Source organism: Muntiacus reevesi, chromosome 6 (genome assembly GCF_963930625.1).
Source record: "Muntiacus reevesi chromosome 6, mMunRee1.1, whole genome shotgun sequence".
Taxonomy (NCBI): domain Eukaryota; kingdom Metazoa; phylum Chordata; class Mammalia; order Artiodactyla; family Cervidae; genus Muntiacus; species Muntiacus reevesi.
This window is the reverse complement of record NC_089254.1, coordinates 111665339-111687112: the sequence shown is the minus strand read 5'-3', so window position 1 is coordinate 111687112 and position 21774 is coordinate 111665339. Positions and strand designations below refer to the sequence as shown.

Here is a 21774-nt window from a genome sequence, read left to right as displayed (position 1 = left end):
GAGTCGGACACGACTGAGCAACGGTTTACTTGTCTGTAAAGTCATTTATTTAGCCTGCCACAGTGAGATCTTGTGATCCCTATGAAATGTGCACCATGCACAGTGGGACTCGAGACCATCGCTTTACAGCCCGTTTATTTGGCCCATTTGTACCAGAATTAGAGTTGTTTGTTCAGACACGTCCAAAGCAATAGGATTGTTTGATAATTTTGACATGAAGTAATATTTTAGGTTGTAGTATATCTACTTTTCTTTAAAACTTAAGTCATTAATAGTTATACTAGAAAATTTATTGGTTTGCACACTTTCTGGTAAGGAAAGGAAATTCTCATCTAGAAAGACAAGCTCATAACAATTATTACAGACTGATTGACTTTGAAAGCAGTTGAACTGTTAAAAAATACATAAAATGTGTGTTCTTTTAGTCATTAAAAATAAGATGAGTAGGCAAAAACAAAAAAAAAATAGGTATATATCAACAGCAGAAAAAGAATTAAATGCACTGAAATGGTCAATTTAAAGGAAACATTTCTTATTATCTTTCTTGAAACACAAAGAAGAAATTTTAAGTTATTTTCTAATGTTGGATTTAAATGCTTTTATACTTTGATATTTTACTGGGATTAACTTGATATTAATGTTCCTCTTGTTAATTAACAATCATTAAATTTTAAGCAGTCTGGTTTTAAACAGACTTGTGGAAGACTTAAATTTTTAAAAAAGTTCTTTTTGAAGTATCAGAAAATCTTATCTCTTAATGATTTTTGCTTCTTTCTTAAAGGCCTAGAATTAAATGATATTTCTGATTTTTTAGAAGAGATTTAATGAAGTACCTTATGTTGTGATAAAAACTTGCTGCATTATATAACTTTAAAATATACTTTCAGTATCCTGAATAAGATTCTTATCTCTTTCTGTTATTACCTTAGTTCGGCCTTCATCATTTTTTAGTTGGATTATTTAAGCCACTGTCCATCTGTGTTTTCTGCTTCCAGTTTCAGTCTCCCACAAAGTAACTTCCACACTGCCTTCTAGCATTGTTTTTTAAATAATACTGTGTCTGTAACTCACCTCCATAAAATCTCCAAGGACCAAAATCAAACAGGCACAAGAAAACTTAAATGGTAACTGAAAAAGTGATATCCTACCAGGGGAGGGAGGTAGTTACAGGTGGTACACGGCATTCAGGCTGGGAGCTGAAACAAGCTCCACTGAAAGCCCTCACACACACACAGACACACACACACAGACACAGACACACACACAAAGACACACTGACACACACACACACAGGGAGCTGAAACAAGCTCCACTGAAAGCCCTCTCACACACACACACACACACACAAACATGCGCGCACACACACAGATACACAGACACACACACATGTGTGCACGCACACACACACACAGACACACACACATGCACACGCACATACACAGACACACATATGTGCGTGCACACACACAGACAAAGACACACACAGACACACACGTGTGCGCGCGCACACGCACACACAGACACGCACAGACACACACGCAGACAGACACACAGACACACACAGACAGACACACAGACACACACAGACACACAGGGAGCTGAAAAAGCTCCACTGAAAGCTCTCAGCAAAAGGGCAGACGGGCAGACTTGTTACACACAGACACACACGCGCACACACACACACACGCACATTCTCTCTCTCTCTTTCAAAGGGAATGTCTGTCAGCCTTAGCTCTGAGCAGAAGTCTTCCCTGAGAGTTCACAGGCCTCTACCTCACAGGAGTTGCGGTTTAAATTACTACCTGTATTGTTGAGGGATGCCAAGCCAAGAAATTAGCCTAACAGTTTTTTCAGAATATTATGTATCATTTTAAACATTTTATCAATTATCAACTATCAAAAAACTAAGATCATGGCATCTGATCCCATCACTTCATGGCAAATAGATGGGGAAACAGTGGAAGCAGTGACAGACTTTATTTTCTTGGCCTTCAGAATCACTGCAGATGGTGACTGCAGCCATGAAATTAAAAGATGTTTGCTCCTTTGAAGAAAAACTGTGACAAACCTAGATAGCATATTAAAAAGCAGAGACATGACATTAACCTAAAAAGGTCCGTCTGGTCAAAACTATGGTTTTTCTAGTTGTCATGTTTGGCTGTGAGAGTTGAACCTTAAAGAAAGCTGAATGCCAAAGAATTGATTGTTTTGAACTGCGGTGTTGGAGAAGACTCTTGAGAGTCCCTTGGGCTGCACGGAGAACAAACTAGTCAATCCTAAAGAAAATCAGTCCTGAATATTCATTGAAAGGATTGATGCTGAAGCTCCAATACTTTGGCCACCTGATTAAATGAACTGGCTCATTGGAAAAGACCCTGATGCTGGGAAAGATTGAAGGCAGGAGGAAAAGGGGATGACAGAGGATGAGATGATTGGATGGTATCTCCGACTTGATGGACATCAGTTTGAGCAAGCTCTGGGAGTTGGTGATGGACAGGGGAGCCTGGCGTGCTGCAGTCCATGTGGTTGCAGAGTTGTACGTGACTGAGCAACTGAACTGAACTGGTGTATCATTTTATCACCCAGCCTGATGTATAATATCATTTTAGCATAATGTATAATTAAAATTTAATTTTAAGTGTTTACAAATATATAATGTTGGTTTCTAAAGCATTAGAAAGTTTATTTAATGTACTTTAAGATTCGTAAAACATACAAAATTTTGAGCTGGTTCTATTAGTAACAAGGGGTATTGCCTTTCAGTTAATTGTATGAGAAAACTCAGGTAGTGTGTGCACGTGTGCTCAGTCGTGTCTGACTGTTCTTGACCCCATGGGCAGTAGCCCGCCAGTCTCCTCCGTCCATGGGGTTCTCCAGGCAAGAGTACTGGAGTGGGCTGCCCTGCCCTCCTCCAGGGGGTCTTCCTGACTCAGGGATTGAACCCACATCTCCTGCCTCTCCTTCTTTGTCAGGCAGATTCTTTACTACTTGACAACAAACATAGAACTAGGTCAACAAAACCTGATTTCATTTTATCCTCACTTTTTTCCATTTTAAACTTATACTTTCTTAGTAATTTGATTTTGGTTTAAGTTATTAAAGTGTTGTTATTCCTTCAATGCCAGGGATGAGTAATATAGTCTATTCTGTTTTAGCTATTTTTTCTGTGAGTTTTTACAGAGATCTAATATTTAAATCTATCTGTAGTTAATTTTGTGAGGTGATTAAAAAGAGTGAATCTAAATAAATTTTCTGTTACTCAGTTATTCTAAAGAAATGTACACAGTAATACTACTATTACCTATTATTTTTTAATATTAATATTTAAATCTTATTTATAATTACACATATTTTTGGACTTTTTTGCAGCTTACATTACCCAGAATCACTATTCTCTTCTTATTTTCATTCTAGTTTTTAATAATTTCCTCTGGACATTTCTCTATGGATTTGATCCCATTTGCTTTCTATCATTTAGGGTTTTCTCAACGTTGCTACTCTGCTGATGGCACTCTTGTCTTCTAGCATTATTAGTTCATTTAGTTAATTCCCATTGACCACTTTTTGTATGCTAGGTACTATTGCTGCTGCTGGGGACAGTACAACTGATTTATTATTTATTTATTACATGTTTTTCCTGTTTTCTGTGGTAAAAAATGTATGTGTTTGTTAACTGTCATCTTGAATTGATGTCCCTGATTCTTCTCTCTACCTATTAGCTTTACAGACCCTTCATCTAAAACTCAGTTACTATTTGTTAATTTTGGGGCATTCTTTGTTCATTTTTCCAGACCTCGGAGGCTCTGTGGTCTCTGCTTGGATTGGCTCTGATTCCATCAGCAAGTGTGTGGCACAGTCTTTTCTTTTGGCCTCTCCTCTTTAGCTTTATAGCTGTTTTGGCCTCTCATGACCTTGTTGTTTAGTCGCTCAGTTGTGTCCGAGTCTTTGCTACCCCATGGAATGCAGCCCACCAGGCTTGCCTGTCCATCACCAACTCCCAGAGCTTGCTCAAACTCATGTCCGTTGAGTTGGTGATGCCATCCAGCCATCTCACCCTCTGTCGTCTCCTTCTCCTCCTGCCTTCAATCTTTCCCAGCATCAGGGTCTTTTCCAATGAGTCAGCTCTTCGCATCAGGTGGCCAAAGTATTGAAGCTTCAGCTTCAGCATCAGTCCTTCCAGTGAATATTCAAGGTTGATTTCCTTTAGGACCTTTAGGACCTCGTGACCTTAAAGTTGCTTAAAGAAGATCTTTTCCAATCTAGTGTTTAGAAATTCCTTCTCAGGATTCCAGGATGATTTCTGCAAATGTATATAAAGCTTTCCTAAATATGTCTATAGTCTAGGATCTTTAACGTTTCGTTTTCCTGGTTCTTATTTGGTTGCATGAAGCATATTCACAAGGTTGATGAATTTGGCTGATTCTCCTGTATATCTTGACTTCTATCGGTTTTTCATTAATATTTTAATTATAATTTAAACAAGTTTAGAAAAAGCCAATTAACCCCATGTTGTATTTTATATCATTCCAAATTATCTTTCAACATTTGTACTTGGATTATTGTGTAATCATAATTAGTGTGTACATATATTTTATGTCCTTATTTTATTTATTTATTTTTTGGTGCCTGGACAGGGACTTGAACCCTGGACCCTCAGATTAAAAGTCTGATGCTCTACCAGCTGAGCTACCCAGGCTTATGTCCTTATTTTAATAAATTATTTTGTGTACGTAAATTTTCTAGTGCCAGGGGAAATTGTCCAGGACTTGGGAATGGACGGAGGAGACCCTGGGTGTTGCCGGTGGGTGCTGGGTACTGTGTGATCCTGCAGGCGTGTGCCCCTGGCTGGTGTTCTGTTGACCTGGCTGTGTTTCCTCTCCTTAGGGTTAGAGTGAAGCTGGAGGAAACTGGGCCCGATGCAAATTAATTTGTCTGATGGAGACTGTAAGTGGTGTCTTCCCTGTGCAAAAGATAGCACCCAGCGTTCCATTTTATTGTCCCACAGGATGTTATCCAGTTTTGTATCTGTTAGCAGGTTGATTTTAATATTTCTGGATATCCAAGTATGTGTGATCCTCAAATTCTTCTTGAACCTGGTTTTAACAGAAATTAAAACCATGTGCTAAAGGATGTGAAGAACAGGAAGGACTGGGTGCTCAGAGAGGAGCTGCCGCCAGCGAGCTCCAGGAACATGTACACAAAGCCTGTGGTCCTGGGGGCTGAGCATCCGATAAACGCTTACAGGCCCACCAGGGCACAGGCTCCCGAGGGGCCTCACCCGGTCACTGTCAGACCCAGCGTCTCCAGAGGCAGGAGGTGGTAAAGGAAGGAGCAGCAGGACAAAAAGTTGTATATTCAAGATGAGCAGGGACGCAGAAGGTGACCAGATAACTGGGAAAAGTCAGCATTGTGAGAGGTACCAAATTTGATGTACTGCTCAGAGTTAATAGACAAAAAGAAGATTTCAGAGAGATTTGAAAATATTTGATGTAGCAGTTTAGGCTTGTCTTGGCAGAGGGAATTAAGGATACCTTGTTCTCAGTATTGCCAGAAATTAAAGATCTGTTAAGTCATTCTGATAAAAAAAAAAAGTCGAGACAGTTTCCAGGATGTTTCTGCAGACTTTAAAAAATGGATAACTACTATTGCATCAAATTTGTCCGGGGATCTGAAGATGGAACATGCACAGTTGTATTTTATGGAACTAGTATAATCTTGATGCTGAAAGCAGACACGGTTAGTATGAGAAAGGAACATTATAGCCATTCTTATTCATGAATTCTTATGAATTAGGAGATATTAAGCTGAATCCAACTATGTACACAAAAGGTCATCATTCAAAAAAATTATTTCAGCTGTCAAGGTAGGTTTAACACTGGAAAGTTTGTGACTGTAATTCCTATTAGGAGAGTAAATGAGACAAAGAATCAAGTGAGCACCTCAGAAGAGACACAGAACACATCCATGAAATGGATGACCATCGCGGTTAAAAAGCAGACCAAGAGCTGAGGGAACAGTATCACTAACCTGATAGTGGGTGTCTACCCTAATCCTGCAACTGGCACTTCTTAGTAGTAAAGTGTTAAAAGCATTTACTTTATAGTTAGAACCGTCTTGAGTACTTTTATCTCTGGTAACAGCACTGTAGTAGAGTTCTTTACCAGCCACAGTTAGGCCAGAAAAAGAAGAATTGAAAGGAACGAACAGAATAGTCTTGATTAACAGATGACGTTGTCTTTTGAAAAATCCTGTAGAATCTAAAGATAAATTATAATTCAAATAAGAAAACTTAGCAAGCTGGATATAGGATTAATACAGAAAAATCAATAAAAGCAACAAACAGAAAATCTGATTACAGATATCTTTTATATAGCAAGAACGACTAAGGTATGTTGAAATAAACCCAACAAATGATTTTTAAAAACTTACTGAAATAATATATGGAAAGAAAAAATCATATTGAAAGATGTTAAAGAGACCTGGTTAAATGGGTAGTTTTTTTATGTTTATGAATTTCTTTATATGATAACAATACCAGTTTCCAGGTTTTTTTTTTTAGAGTCAATACAACTCTAATAAAAATTTTAAGGTTATCTTATAGCACGTGACAAGGAGATAGTACAATTCTATGGAAAGCAGAGAACCAAGAATAGCCAAAACAATTTTGAAGAACGTGGTGATGGAACTTACTCTATCAAATCCTTAAAAAGGAACAATAGACTTAAATAGACACTGCTTTGAAGAAGCTGTGCAAGTGGCCAGTAAACACATGAGAAGACCCTGATATCCCTGGGTGTTAGGGAAATGCAAATCAAAACCACAAGATACTTCTCCACACCCATTTGGCTACTAGGGAAAAAAAGCAGGACATAACAAGTATTGGTGAGGATATTGAGGAACTGAAACTCTTGTACACTGTCAGTCAGACTAAAATGATACAGTCACTGTGGAAAATAGTATGGTGGTTGTTTAAAAAATTAAAAGTATGATTATCATATGATCCAGATATTCCAGTTCTGGGTATGTACACAAAAGAATTGAAAGCAAGGACTCCATAGATATATATATACACCCATTTTCATGGAAGGATTATTTATAATAGATAACCAAAGTTGGAAACAGCCCCAATATCCATCAGTGGATTAATAGATAAATTGTGGCTTGTTCATGCAGTGGAATATCATTAGCTTTAACAAGGAAGGAGATTCTGACATGCTACAACACAGATAAACCTTGAGAGCGTTATGCTGAGTGAAATAAAGTCAGACACAACAAGACAAATACTGTTAATGATTTCACTTATATGAGCATCCTAGTGTAGTCAGATTCATAGAGACATAAAGTAGATGGTGGGTGGGCTGGGGCTGGGGTCAGATGGAGAGTGAGTGTTTAATGAGTGGAGCGTTGGAGCATACAAGAAGCTCTGGAGATGGATGGTGGTGATGGTTGCATGACTCTGAATGTGCTTAATGTCACAGAACTATACACTGAAAAATGGTTAAAATTTTATGTTACACATTGTTGTTCAGTTGCTCAGTTGTGTCCAACTCTTTGCAGCCCCATGGACTGCAGCACGCCAGGCTTCCCTGTCCTTCACCATCTCCCAGAGCTTACTCACACTCGTGTCCATTGAGTCTGTGATGCCATCCAACCATCTCATCCTCTGTCGTCCCCTTCTCCTTCTGCCCTCAATCTACCTAGTATCAGGATCTTTTCAAGTGAGTCAGTTCCTCGCATCAGGTGGCCAAGATATTGGAGCTTCAGCCTCAGCATCAGTCTCTCCAATGAATATTCAGGACTGATTTCCTTTAGGATTGACTGGCTGGATCTCCTTGCAGTCCAAGGGACTCTCAAGAGTCTTCTCCAACACCACAGTTCAAAAGCATCAGTTCTTCAGTGCTCAGCTTTCTTTATAGTCCAACTCTCACATCCATACATGACTACTGGAAAAACCACAGCTTTGGCTAGAAGGACTTCGTCGGCAGTGTAATGCCTCTGCTTTTTAGTATGCCGTCTAGGTTGGTCATAGCTTCTCTTCCAAGGAGCAAGCGTCTTTCAGTTTCATGGCTGTAGTCAACCATCTGCAGTGATTTTGGAGCCCAAGAAAATAAAGTCTGCCACTGTTTCCATTGTTTCCCCATCCATTTGCTATGAAGTGATGGAACCGGAAGCCATGATCTTTATTTTTTGAATGTTGAGCTTTAAGCCAACTTTTTGACTCTCCTCTTTCACTTTCATCAAGAGGCTCCTTAGTTCCTCTTCGCTTTCTGCCGTAAGGGTGGTGTCATCTGCATATCTGAGGTTCTTGATATTTCTCCTGGCATTCTTGATTCCAGCTTGTGCTTTATCCAGCCTGGCATTTCGCATGATGTGCTATTCATATCAGTTATATAAATAAGCAGCCTTGACGTACTCCTTTTCCAATTTTGAACAAGTCCATTGTTCCATGTCTGGTTCTAACTGTTGCTTCTTGACCTGCATACAGATTTCTCAGGAGGCAGGTACAGTGGTCTGGTATTCACATCTCTTTAAGAATTTTCCACAGTTTGTTGTGATCCACCCAGTCAAAGGCTTTGGTGTAGTCTGTGAAGCAGAAGTAATACTTTTCTGGAATTCTCTTGCTTTTCCTGTGATCCAGTGGATGTTGGCACTGTGATCTCTGGTTTCTCTGCCTTTTCAAAAAAAGTGAATGATGAGCATAGCAGTCAAGTTGGTGCAGGTTGGTGCTGCAGGTGTGCAAGGTTCAGAGGGCTACGTGGGTGCACAGTGGTTGTGGTGATGTTCCTGTAAGTTGGGTGGACATCTGAAGGCATTTAATAGACACAACTACACCGTGTACAGACTGACAGCCTCGGAGACACTGTGGCTTTGTTTCCAGACCACCACAATAGAGTAAATATTGCAGTAAAGCGAGTCACGTGAGTTTTTGGCTTCCCAGGACATATGAAAGTTATGGTTATATTATACTGTAGTCTATTAAATGTGCAATAGCATTGTGTCTGAAAAACTGTATGTAATTTAAAAACACCTCTTTGTTAAAAAGATGCTAATCATCGTCTGAGTCTTTAGTGAGTCAGTATCTTTTTGCTGCTGGAGGGTCTTGCCTTGATGTTGGCTGCTGATCAGGGGGGAGGTTGCTGAAGGAGGGTGGCTGTGGCAGTTTCTTAAAATAAGAGGGCCATGGCTGCCACCTTAATTGACTCTTCTTTCTCTGCAGCATGCAGTGCTGTTTGATACCATTTGACTCATAGTAGAACTTATTTCAAAATTGAACTCAGTCCTCTTATACCTTGCTGCTGCCTCCTTAACTAAGTTTATGTAATGTTCTGAATCATTTGTTGTCATTTCAGCAGTCCTCACAGCATCTTCACCAGGAATAGATTCCATCTCAAGAAACCATTTTATCTGCTCATACCTAAGAGGCAGTGCTTTTCTGTGAAAATTAATCATGAGGCTGCACTAATTCAGTCACATACTGAGGCCCCACTTTTAATTCTAGCTCTTCTGCTCTCTCCACCACATCTGCTGTTACTTCCTCACTAAAGTCTTGAACCCCTCAGAGTCATCTGTGAAGGTCAAAACCGACCTCTCCCAGTCTCCTGTTAATATTGGTGTTTTGACCTCTTCCCATATCATGAATGTTCTTAACGGCATTGAGAATGGTGAGTCCTTTCCAGAGGGTTTTCAAATAACTTTGCCCAGATCATCAGAGGAATCATTATCTGTGGCAGCCGAAGCTTTACAAAGTGTATTTCTTAAATAACAAGGCTTGAAAGTAAAAATTACTCCTTGATCAATGGGCTACAGAATGGATGTTGTGTTCGCAGGTATGAAGACAACTTAAATCTCTTTGTACATGTCGATTGGAGCTCTTAGGTGACCAAGCACATTGTCAATGAGCAGTAATTTTTTAAAGGAATCCTCCCTGGTGGCTCAGAGGGTAAAGCGTCTGCCTGCAATGCGGGAGACCCAGGTTCGATCCCTGAGTCGGGAAGATCCCCTGGAGAAGGAAATGGCAACCCACTCTAGTATTCTTGCCTGGAGAATCCCATGGACGGAGGAGCCTGGTGGTTGCAAAGAGTTGGACATGACTGAGTGACTTCACTTTCACTTTCACTGTAATCTGAGCAGTAGGTCTCAACAATGGGCTTAAAATGTTTGGTAAAGCATGTTGTCAACAGATGTGCTGTCATCCAGGCTTTGTTCCATTTACAGAGCACAGGCAGAGCAGATTTAGCGTCATTCTTAAGGGCCCTAGGATTTTCAGATGGTCAATGAGCACTGCCTTCAACTTGGTCATCACTGGCATTAGCCGCTATGAAGAGAGTCGGCCTGTGCCTTGAAGCTCTCTGGTTTGTGAGTGCTAGCTCAGCGTCACAAGGGTGGCTCTTCTGTGGTATCTGGGATTCTAGTGCTTTTTGTGTAAGCATGCTTTTCGCCACAAAAGCAGTATGACACTACTACCTAAATTATCGTGTGGGATTGCTTTATGTTACAGTGTGTCCTGTAGTGTCTTATACATTTTACTGCACTAGTGTAATATAATAATAAACCTAATAATCCTCCTTTCAGTTTGTTTGTATGGAACTTGTGCCTGGGTGTTTTATGAAAGGACTAGTGAGGTAATGGCTACAATGCTGTATTAAAGGACTGAGCATTTGCTCAGCATGAAATGGAATTGAAAAATTGGTGTTCTGGTAAAAGAAGCTTTTGTGTATTTTGCTTTAGTTTCTTTACTAAAATTATAGGTTGCCTAAAACTGTTAGTGTGTTTTAAGCCTTCTCCCCCTACCTTATCTTTCCATCAGTTTGTCTTTTAGGTCTTATTTCTGTCTTGTGTTAAGGTAGAAAGCACAGGCTTCAAAAGCTGACAGACCTGAATTAAAGAGTCCTGACAGGCCTTGAGCAGAGTGACCGTAGGCTGATTATTTCGTTTTTTGGGTGTGACCTTTCTCGTTTATAATAAATTTGCCTTTATTTTGGATATTCAGTGATTACATGTAAACCCAACTACATAGTAGGAGCTTTGCAGATAGTCCCCTTCTCTCCTTTCCGTCAGGTTTTACTAAAGAAATATTGGAACAGAGTTAGAATTAGAAAAGGTCCTTTCTGGCCAACCATTAGTTTATTTTGATATGATAAAGTGTACGGAGAAATGTTTTTTTCCCCAATTTAGAGTTATATTTAAACGTTTTGATGGAAAGTCCCTGCAGTCTTTTTACAGTTCAGTTCTTTCATTTACATGTTGGAAATTCACTGTATCTATTTGTTTATTTTACTTGCAATCTGGAGGATTTTGTTTGTTTAAAATTCTGAGAATTTCTGCCCATTAATTTAAATCTAGTGAACATCTTAGTTCAATGAACTAGCAATGTTGGTGTTATTATTTTAACTTACCCTAAAATGCTTCCTTTTAGTCAGGTCTCAATACCTTGAGTTTTAGCATTTTCAATTTTCCTACTCTATGACTATATTAAATAAATATGTATATATATAATAAACTGCAGAAAATATTAACATTAAAAAGCATTTCATTCTAGAGTTTTAACAATGCTTTCCATAAAGCTATTTTCTTTGACTTGGGACCAAAACTCTTTTTGTCTCTCCTTTTAATGATTACTTTGGGAGCAAAGAGGGAAATGTTTGACTCTCTAGGGATGCTTGTTTGTAGTTTTTTCATGGTTGAAAATAATTAATACCTGCCTTTATTTTCTGTTCTTTATTAGTACTTCTATCGATCTTACCCAGACTACTGCCTGTATGCTTGGTGCTGTCTTGATGTCATGCTGAGCAAACCTTATCTTAATGTTACTAAGAGACCCTTTTTGTTAAATGGAAACAATGGCTTGATATTTATTTTAAATGTTCTGTGAATGTAGAAAATTTTCCCAGGCTTTCCTGATGGGGGGAGACATAGTATGTAAAGTGGTGTTTACATACCTTCCAAGAGGTCAAGATGTCCATGCAAAACCTTGTTTAAATGTTCATCACCATAGAAACATATCAGTTTACTATTAGAGCTTTTGTAAATATATTGTGATTTTCACTTCATTGATGTTCAGTACAGAGCATTTAATGTCTAATTGACCAGCACCAAAATTTGGTGTTTAGCCTTTACTAGCCTATTTAATCTAATTTAAACAGTTAAATGTTGAGATAGTTGTAATTTCCAGAGTAATACTGGTATGAAACTAAAGTAATTAAGTATATAGCTTACTTTTCTTAAAAACAATGTTTCCTTGGCGGAAAGAAAGTAGTTTGTTTTGAAGTTTTATTTTATTTTTTTACTAATACACTGAGTGCTTATTATACTATGATTTCAATAAAAGGGATGGTGTTTCATTAAGGTAACTGAGATTTATGTTTTTTGGGGGCATGGGTTAGACAAGTATTTATAAAAATATTACGAAGTTCATGAAATCCTAGTACTGTATGGCATAGTACAACATTCAGAATTCTGTGAGCAAGTGTTACTGTTGATGATGTGTAGTTTGGTGATCTCATATTCTGGAGACATTTCTTACTTTATAAGATGAACAGTGGGAACCTGCTTCCACTCTGACAATGTTTGCCGCTTTGTTGATTGCAGGATGTTTCAGTCCGTTTTGCTGACATCTGGCACATCTTTTAGCTCAGCGTATGCAAGAATGAAGTTGATAGGGACCTTCCCCTGGGGGCGTCCTAGCCCCTGATTCTGACTCCTAATGGAAAAATGAGCAGTAGGCATAGTTTTTTGCTTATATGCTGTCCTGCTGGTGATTAATGGTAGTGATAAAAGCTCTCACAATGCTTTTCATTTCTTTGCAAACAGAACCACACACAAAAGTTTAAAAAACTCCACACTACATGCCACAAAGCCTGTACTCTTTAGGCTTTGCACTACTTTAGTGTTCTAAAGAAAGGTAATGATAACAGTTTGTGTATTTTTGAGACATGAGCCAGTCGATGCTAAATGAACAAATGAAGTCTGATTATTTATAGCCCCTTCACCCTTTCTCTTTCTATTCTGATTTTGTTGATGGTGGAGAATGTGCCAAATTGCATTTAATGAATAGATTTGTTATGTTTTTCTGTTGGTTTTGCTAAAGTTCATAAGTGTGAAACTTAATTGATTTCAGATTGGCTGATTTTATCCCATTTAATCATAAAAAGGGAATAAAATTAACAAAAGGAAAACAGTTATCCTAGCCTCATAGTGGATCAAGTCAGTATGACAGTTTTTTTCTGATGACATCAATCATCTTCAATATTTCATAAACAAGTATAATCATACTCTGTAATTTCAGTGACTTGCTCTGTGGCAGCCTTTTCTGTAATTCCTGAGTTACTCTTTTTAAAAAATTTAGATTAACTGAAAATGAGAAAATTTCTTTTAATGAGTTGTTACTTTGAAAAGAAATGGTGATCAATTTGAAATCAGTTTTTGAAGAGTGCATGTGCTTTGACTGCAGAGGTTTATCTGGTTAAATGCTTCTTATTTGGCTGCTTAAGCGTGTGAGTGTACATTTCAGATGTTTCTTCTTGATTTTATTCATATATGTGTAATAGAAACAGCATCCTCTTGGAATGATACAGCTTGTTTCTTTTAAGAAAAACTTTCACATATAATTGTTAATCACAGAGAGATTTGTTCAGAGAATTTTATATCAAGGTTAAATTTAGGAAAATGGCCAGAAAGTAGTTGAGAGTACAGAGAGTACTGAGCATGAGATTTTGTCAGAAGCAGATTATTAGCAGTCGCTCTGACCTGTGTGCGAACCAGTAGCCATGTGCGGCCATATGAGTCTAAGATAACTGAAACTCAGTGAAATTAAAAATCAGTTCTTCCATCACAAGAGCTGCGTTCTGTTACTCTGGTGCTCAGTGTAACATACAGTTACCAGCTGTGCTATTGGACAGCATGGAATAGTGCGTCTCCATGATCGCAGAAACAGCTGCTGGACAGTGCTGTTCTATGCTATTTAACCGTAAATAGTTTGTTTGTATCGCTCATTATTTTGCATGCTATTTAAGCAGCAGGAGGAAGAGCAAGGCCCAGCTTTAGGGATACACCTGTGCAGGACCTCAGGGGGGAGCGGCACTGATGAGACTGGATCTTTAGTGTTTGTTGTCACATTAGTGCATCTGCTTCCCGGGTTAGCAAGTGGTGAGTACGTGTGGAGTGATCAGATTTGCATTTTGAGATGATACGCACTCCCATGCGAGATAGGCGGCAGGTCAGGGAGAGACAGGAGTGTAGATGCTGGACCAGGGTGTAGCTCGGAGGCTGGGGTGTCATCCAGACAGATGCTGTGGCAGTGGAAAGAGGTGGATGAATTTGAGTCGTAACTACACAGAAGAATCAAAAGGACTTGGTGCTGGACTGGACCGGGGTCAAGATGTGTGTGTGTGTGTGTGTGTGTGTGTGTTGCAGGGGGTGAGGTGCAGGAGGAAGGAAGTGACACGGGAGAATCGAATGTATGTGTGCGCATGCGCGCACGTGTGTGCTATGTGTGTGTGTATGTGTTGGGGTGGGGTAGGGTGTGGAAGGAAGGAGGTGACATGGGAGAATCGAAAGGACTTTGTGCTGGACTGCACCTGGGTCTAGGTGTTTGTGTGTGTGTGTGTGTTGGGGAGGGATGGGGTGGGGAGCAGCAGGAAGGAGGTGACACGGATGTTTCCATAGTGTCTGGCAAAAACAACAAAGTGGATAATGGTGCCATTTATTGAGGTATGTGACATTGAGTAGGAGCAGGTTTAGGGGATAAAATGATGAGTTTGAGTTTAGGGTTCAGTTGAAAGTTGCTGTGAGGTATCTAAGGTGAGGTGATGATTAAGATTATGGACCTTGGCCTCTGTGGTGTGATTTGGACTAAAGGTATAAACTTGAGGGTTGTTGGCCACGTGAAGAGGCAAGATCATCCAGGAGAGAAGGGAGCATTCTGTCTGGGGGACCACCTTCACAAGAATGCACCGAGGAGCCACAGGGGCTGGTACGCAGGGATTGACAAACCCCTCAATAAATCTGCGCATGTTAGTATTTGAGAAGCCCTGATACAGCTTGTGAAAGGCTGAACACTGAAGATTGTGCCATCAGAGAAAAGGAATCTGAGATACTTTCCTTTGCAGAATGAAAGACATAGGAATGGGGACAGAAACGAAGGACGAGGGGAAGGGAGCTGAGGGGCTGTGCCAGTCGCCAGCTGTGTCTCACTAAGGGAGAGGTAAGGCCAGCTGTCACGGAAGGACACAGGGTGTGAGGTTAGGACCAAGGCCAAGGAGGACATTTACATGTCTCTGAGGGAATTATTAGCCACAGATCAGCATGGGGATTGCCGGATGACATTGAGGTCCCACTTTGAAGGGTAGTATCAAAAATTTCTCTTGATTCTATAAATTTCTTGATCAATGCTGTAGCTTCCAGGTGGAATTAAACTGATCTAGTGGAAGTTAAAGGGGCCAGGAATACTAGAACATTATTGATACTGAATTATCACTAAAATGTGCTAGTTCATTATGCGGTTTAGACCAGTGAACGCAAGACTGGTTGGAAGGCTTGGGAGGCTCAGAAGAGGGGAGAGGATGAGCAGGAGGACCCAGAGCTAGGTTAGAGGGTGGAGAGATTGCAGGAGACGAGGAGGTCCTGGACTTGAGGGGGCCACTACCCCGGGTGAGGTCTCAGAAGTGGGCCCGAGAGATGAGGGGTTCAGTTAGATGCGTGGGCAGCTGCAGAGGGGAGACAGGGTTTGGTGTGAGCTTCTCGGGTCCTCCGGTGGCCGGGGATGTAGTAAGAAGCTCTGGTGAACTGGGTGCTCACATAGCAAGGAAGTCAGGCTTGTTTCTTCTAGGTTCTACATGGTAGATGGGAAAAGAGGAACATGCTGGCAGTGAAAGGTGGTCTCCATTTAATTGAGAAACATGAGTGATAGGTGAGTTCCCAAGTCTTGGAGATTCCAAACACAGAGGCAACAGTTTGAGTCATGACACCAGACTTAGGACTCAGCATGTCACACACGTTCACTCATATAGTCCTGATAACCACCCATGAGGTAGGGGTGTCTTTAATAAACTCATTCTACAAGGGAGGAAACTGAGGCACAGTGGGGTTTAGGCGCTTGGCCAAGGTCACACAGTGGGTCAGGGATGGAGACAGGATTTGTTCCCGTGGTCTTCTACTCTAGTTGGGGCTCTTAATAAGCCTGTTCTACTGTCTGTCTCATAAACCAAACTTGGATATTTTTTTAAAAAAGTTATTCTTTTGGGTTCCAGACTCTTGGACATTTATTATTTTAAGAAAATATTGAAAATTAAAGACAACATTAGTCTGTTCGCCTGTATCTTAAGTCATACACATCTACTCTAAAAATTTTGGAAAATATGACAGGGCACCAAGCGTATAAGAATAGTTCCCTGTCGCCATGGTATGTGTAGGACGGTTCCTGTCAGCTGGCCTTGCAGGGCTTGCTCTTACATGGTCACGAGAAGGCCCCTTCCTGCTCCACTCAGGGGAGAGGGAGCTGCACCAGGCCAGGGGTCAGCCCCTCGTGCGCTAGCTGTTGGGGCGGGGGTGCGGGGGGCTTACTTCTGCCTGTCTGAGGCCTGGGTGAGAGGGTTCACGGCTTGATCCTGGCCCTGAACCCAACCGTGTGGGCCCTTGTCTGTTCTTCCCAGAAAGCTGCCCAAAGCTGTCTGAAACTGAGACATTTCAGATGTCTGGGATCTGACATTACGGTACTTGCAAGATGACAGGTTAGTTGGCCAGCTTCACAGACACTGGCTGTAGACGCAGACTCCTGGCCCGACACAGGGGACTTCACTCCTCAGCCTGCAAGTGCAGCGGCCCGCTGCTCCTGCCAGCTCCCCAGGCCCTGGGCCCCATGGGGGCGACATGGCCCAGTGGAAGCTGTCCCTGCAAGTAGGCTTTTGTCACAGCTGCGGAGCCCTGCACCAAGGGGACCATGCAGCAATCCTGCCTGGCTTCTGCTCTGTAGGGGGATCTCCTCTTTCATGCTATAAAGGAGGCAGACCTGCTTCAGCTTCAGAGACACCGTCTCTGTCTTCCCAGGCCATTCGCTGTGTAGATATCCTTGAAAAGGCAGTCTAGAATGAGAACTGCCCACCTCTGCTGGTGAGATAGATGCTCAGACGTGGGAGAGAACCGTGGAGCATTGCCTTCCAACACAGAGAAACAGATTTGATGAAAAACAAATTGAATTGCTAAGAAACAGTTCTTACCAGGGGCTTCCCTGGTGGCTCAGTTGGTAAAAGAATCCATCTGCCAGATGCAGGAGATTCAAGAGACTCTGGTTTGATCCCTGAGTCGGGAAGATCTCCTAGAAAAGGAAATGGCAACCCACTCCAGTATTCTTGGCTGGGAAATCCCATGGACAGAGGAACCTAGTGGGCTACAGTCCATGGGGTCACAAGAGTTAGACACGACTTAGCGACTAAATCACCACCAGTTCTTACCAAAATGTCAGAGGAAGTATGTAAGTTTTACTGGTGACTGATTCCCCAAATTTATTATCATTACAGCACTTACTGTAACTTATTGTTACGTTATTATAATTGCTGGCTATAATTGTAGCATATTATTGTAGTAAAATGCCCTGTTTTTGGACATCAAATCTCATAGTTCTGAGTAACACTATTGTTTAGCTCATGTGTCTTGACACTTCTGACACGTGTTATGTGTTTTGTGAGCTCAGATGTTCCTGTGGGCTAGTTGGAGGCTAGCAGGATTTGGGCTGCAGTCAGAGACAGGAAGAGATGAAGCTGAGATTGTAATTCACTCCAGAGCCTACTCGTTTTATCTGTTTTATTTATAGACTTTCCAGATCATATTTAAGGTGTAATTAAAAGATTCTTGCTTAGAAAGAGGAAGAGGGGGAAAAGAAATCAGTGCTAAAAGGTAGTGGTCATGTTTTGGTATCCTAAGTGGTTTGAAAGTTATGAAGTGTAGGCTCAGAGAGTTCTTACGAAAAGTAGAAGTGTATTTTTTAATAGTTTGTTTTGTTACTGTTCTTGTTTCCTCTCACTTGAGTCATAGTTACTGTGAGAGCTAATGTGTAAAGTCAGATGCAGGTTGCCATCACTCTGGTTCACCAGCCTCCCTTGCTCTGAGCACATAAGGGGCACTGACTCTTAACTCTGAAGAAGTGAAGTGAAAGTCGCTCAGTCTTGTCTGACTCTTTGCAACCCCATGGACTATACAGTCCATGGAATTCTCCAGGCCAGAATACTGGAGTGGGTAGCCTTTCCCTTCTTCAGGGAATCTTCCCAACCCAGAGATTGAACCCAGGTCTCCCACATTGCAGGCGGATTCTTTACCAGATACGTTTTAACCTGTGAGGGGCCACCCTGTGGTAAGGTTAAGTCTGAGTCATCACTTTAGGCTGGGATTGCTTGGCCGTGGCTTTATGATGTTTCCTTTCTTTTGAATTTGAGGAGCTGTGATTTAACTGCAACCTGTTTCTGTAAATCAGAAATTAGAAAGTAACATTTAGAGCAAAATTGAAATAAGTCTATATTTTAGATTTTATATATAGCTCATATCTTTAGACTGTTTTTAATATGGAAGGAAATATTATGTGATTTGAGAAACATGGATATACTAAATGTTATGTTAGATGTAAAATAGTGTAGTACAGTATAAAACAACAATATGAATATTTACATTTAAGTACAGATTCAGTCATTTGATGACTTTCTAAGAATATGAGGAAGTTTTTCTTTTTTTTTTTTGCCTAGTCCCCTAGGTTTCAAATTTAAGTTGGCCTCTTGTTTGGCCCTGAGGTCAGAATTTGTTTTATACATTTAAAATTGTAGACAATAATTATTTATTATGTTCCATCCTAGTGGATTTAGTGAAAAATTCAATCTAATGTGGACAAAGGAATGATGTTTAACTGATACAAATACTGTCTGTCCGCATGGTTTCTGAGGCTGGGTCACCGTGAAGAGGCCTTCATCCGGCCACTAGAGGGCGCTGGAGGCTGTGGGGAGCCCGCAGGATTCCCGCCTTCTCCAGTAGATGGGGCTCTGTGCTCTCACCAAGTTGGGTGTTCACAGAACTGCTTGGCAGCATGCCTTAATTAGCCTTATAATCCCTTGATTAGAATCACAAATAAAAATTCGTTAATCTACTCTCGTGGTGGAAAGTGTTAGGAAAGTAATTGTTTAAAATGGCGCTGCAAAATGTTTTTTTAAAGAATTTTTTGGGTACTTTCTTCAAAGCTTAATGGTGTTTTACATAATTTTCAAAAGAAAAGTCAGTCTGAATATTACAAACAATAAGCAGTTAGTGTTTTTTGTCTTGCTGAGAAATATAAATTTCCTCCCCCTTCAAAGAATTTTTGTTTTCACATTGACAGAAGACTAATTGTTCATGTGATAAAATAGAAAAGTTAAATCTTTGTTGTATTTTTCAGGGAATCCGAGCCCGGATTTTAGAAACTCTGGTCATGCTCATCCTTCTGGCCTTGCTAATTCTTGGGATCGTGTGGGTAGCCTCAGCACTCATCGACAATGACGCCGCCAGCATGGAGTCTTTATATGGTGCGGAGTGACTTGTTTAAACCAGTTTCTCTAAGGAAGACTACAGTTTGGAATATAATTACACGTTCACTTTTTAAAACATTTTAATAATTCTTTTTATATTGTTATGCAATAATCCTTGTATAGTTAATCCATATTGTTAATTTATGGAATTAAAAAGTCTTTTGACATGTTTAAGGAAAGAAATGAATGTTTATGTGTTTCTTGTATGTAGAATGAGCAAGCAGCTTTTCAGACTTTTTTTTCCCCCCTTTGGTTAATTGGTTTCTGTTCTTAAAATTCCATGGAGGCTTATTTTCTCCCTCTAAACAGGTTTTGCAAAAGAGTTATTTCCTGTTCTTCTGTTTTAGATCTTTTTATTGTACAATTTAGAAATTACATGGTTTAGTAGACGAAATAGGCAATTATGATGTTTACTATACATTAATCTATAGTCAGTCTATGTCTTAATGCACAGTATTTTGGATGTACTAAAATATTTACATTTTTAAACAGATCTCTGGGAGTTCTACCTACCTTATTTATATTCCTGTATATCATTGATGGGATGCTTGTTACTTCTCTGTAAGTATTTTTCTGACATAATATTGATGGTAAAGCAGAGTTGTTCTGTGTTCTAGAAAATTATGGGCAAGTTTCCTGATGAGATTCTTTTAACAACTTGGAGATTTTTTAAGAAGTTGGCCCTTAACTTTTTTTGTATGTTCAAGATAAATTTTGATAAACTGAAGCCTTGAAACTAAAGAAAGCCTCTTTCATGGAGTTGGAGAGAGAAAGGGAGGGAGAGACAGAGTCAGACATGCTCCCCAACTCTCCCTGCTGCCCCTACCCCCGCCCTGGCCACAGCACTACCTTCTGCCTTTAAATGGTAATTGTCAAATCCTGTTTGATGAATTTGTGGTCTTTTTTTTTTTCTTCACAATATGTTTTGTTTTACTTAAAGCATCACATCACATCTCGGAAATACTATAAGCAGATGATGTAGGTAAAACGATGTCAGTTTATCGTCATCACTTTCAGGTAGTCTTGTCTGGTACCCAGTTCAGTTAGTATTGACACTTGAAATGCAGCCTGTTTTCTGGTTGGTTTTCTTTGATTTCTTTGAAGTGAGAGCCCTTGTTATTATTCAGCTGCTGGAGTCTGGCATCTCCCGCCCCTCCTTGGTCTTCACAAGTCTCCCTTAAGTGCAAGAATGCCCACCCTCCATGTGCCAGCCCCTAGAGCTTCTTTAGTGGTGACACTGAGGAGCCCTGTGACAGGCTTCAAACAGGCATTTTCTCAGGGCAGGAGGCTTTGAGTTTGGCCAGCTTTGGACCCGCGGTTTCTCTCCTAACTCTGAAGGAGTCTCTCTCTCCTGCAGTGTGCACTCCAGTCGGCCTCTCCCGCATGTTCACTGTCATGGGGCAGCTGCTGGTGAAGCCAACAGTGAGTATGTCGTCGCAAAGCGCCTTGTCTGTTAAATACACACTTTCACATTTGAACATCTCTCAGGTTCTAGACTAGCATTCAGAGACAGAATATTTTTATATGTTGATGCCCCAAATTGCTATTGTATTGTTTTCATCTTTCTCATCTTTGACAACCAAATTTGTTTTTGCTCTTCAAATGCAAAGTATAGGCATACAGGTAAAAATGCTTCTAACAGATTTGAAGACAAAATGTACAGATATTTAGAGGTATTTTAAGTGTCCATTATCTTATATTTCATGGGGTCGCAAAGAGTTGGACATGACTGAGCAACTGAACTGAACTGATCTTACATCAAATAGTGACTCTTTGATGTTTCAAACTTTACTATATATTCTTTGAATTATAAAGCAGTTATTTCCTGAAAATTTGTCTGCATATTATATCTTGATTAATTGAATTATACCTTTCCCTTTAATATCAGAAATACTGTATATTCATTTTAAAATAATTTTCAGTTGATAGTAGTTTTGATGATTTTTTTCCTAAGTTGCTTTGGCTTCTGGGCTTCCTCAGTGGCTCAGTGATGAAGAATCTGCCTACATTGCAGGAGACACAGGAGATGCAAGTTCGATCCCTGGGTTGGGAAGGTCCCCTGGAGAAGGGAATGGCAACCCACTCCAGTATTTTTGTCAGTAAAATCCCATGGACAGAGGAGCCTGGTGAGCTACAGTCCCTGGGGTCACAAAGAGTTGGGTATGACTGAAGCGACTGTACACACACACACACTTTGACTTCTAGCTATTTTGTCAAGTATTTAACAACATGAAAA

General features: G+C 40.3%; 1 protein-coding gene and 1 non-coding gene across 5 annotated transcripts in view; one reads left to right on the top strand and one right to left on the bottom strand.

Moving 5' to 3' along the window:
* Positions 1 to 21774, top strand: part of LMBR1 (limb development membrane protein 1) — a 133953-nt gene that overhangs the window by 55048 nt on the left and 57131 nt on the right. For all 4 annotated transcript variants that reach the window (XM_065939572.1, XM_065939568.1, XM_065939569.1 and 1 more), the window contains 3 exons: positions 19409 to 19535; positions 20031 to 20099; positions 20896 to 20960. In XM_065939572.1, the coding sequence (XP_065795644.1) occupies positions 19409 to 19535; positions 20031 to 20099; positions 20896 to 20960 (261 nt within the window). The remainder of the gene's footprint in view (positions 1 to 19408; positions 19536 to 20030; positions 20100 to 20895; positions 20961 to 21774) is intronic.
* TRNAK-UUU (transfer RNA lysine (anticodon UUU)) lies at positions 4624 to 4696 on the bottom strand. Its single transcript has one exon. It is a non-coding gene; the product is annotated as a tRNA-Lys (tRNA).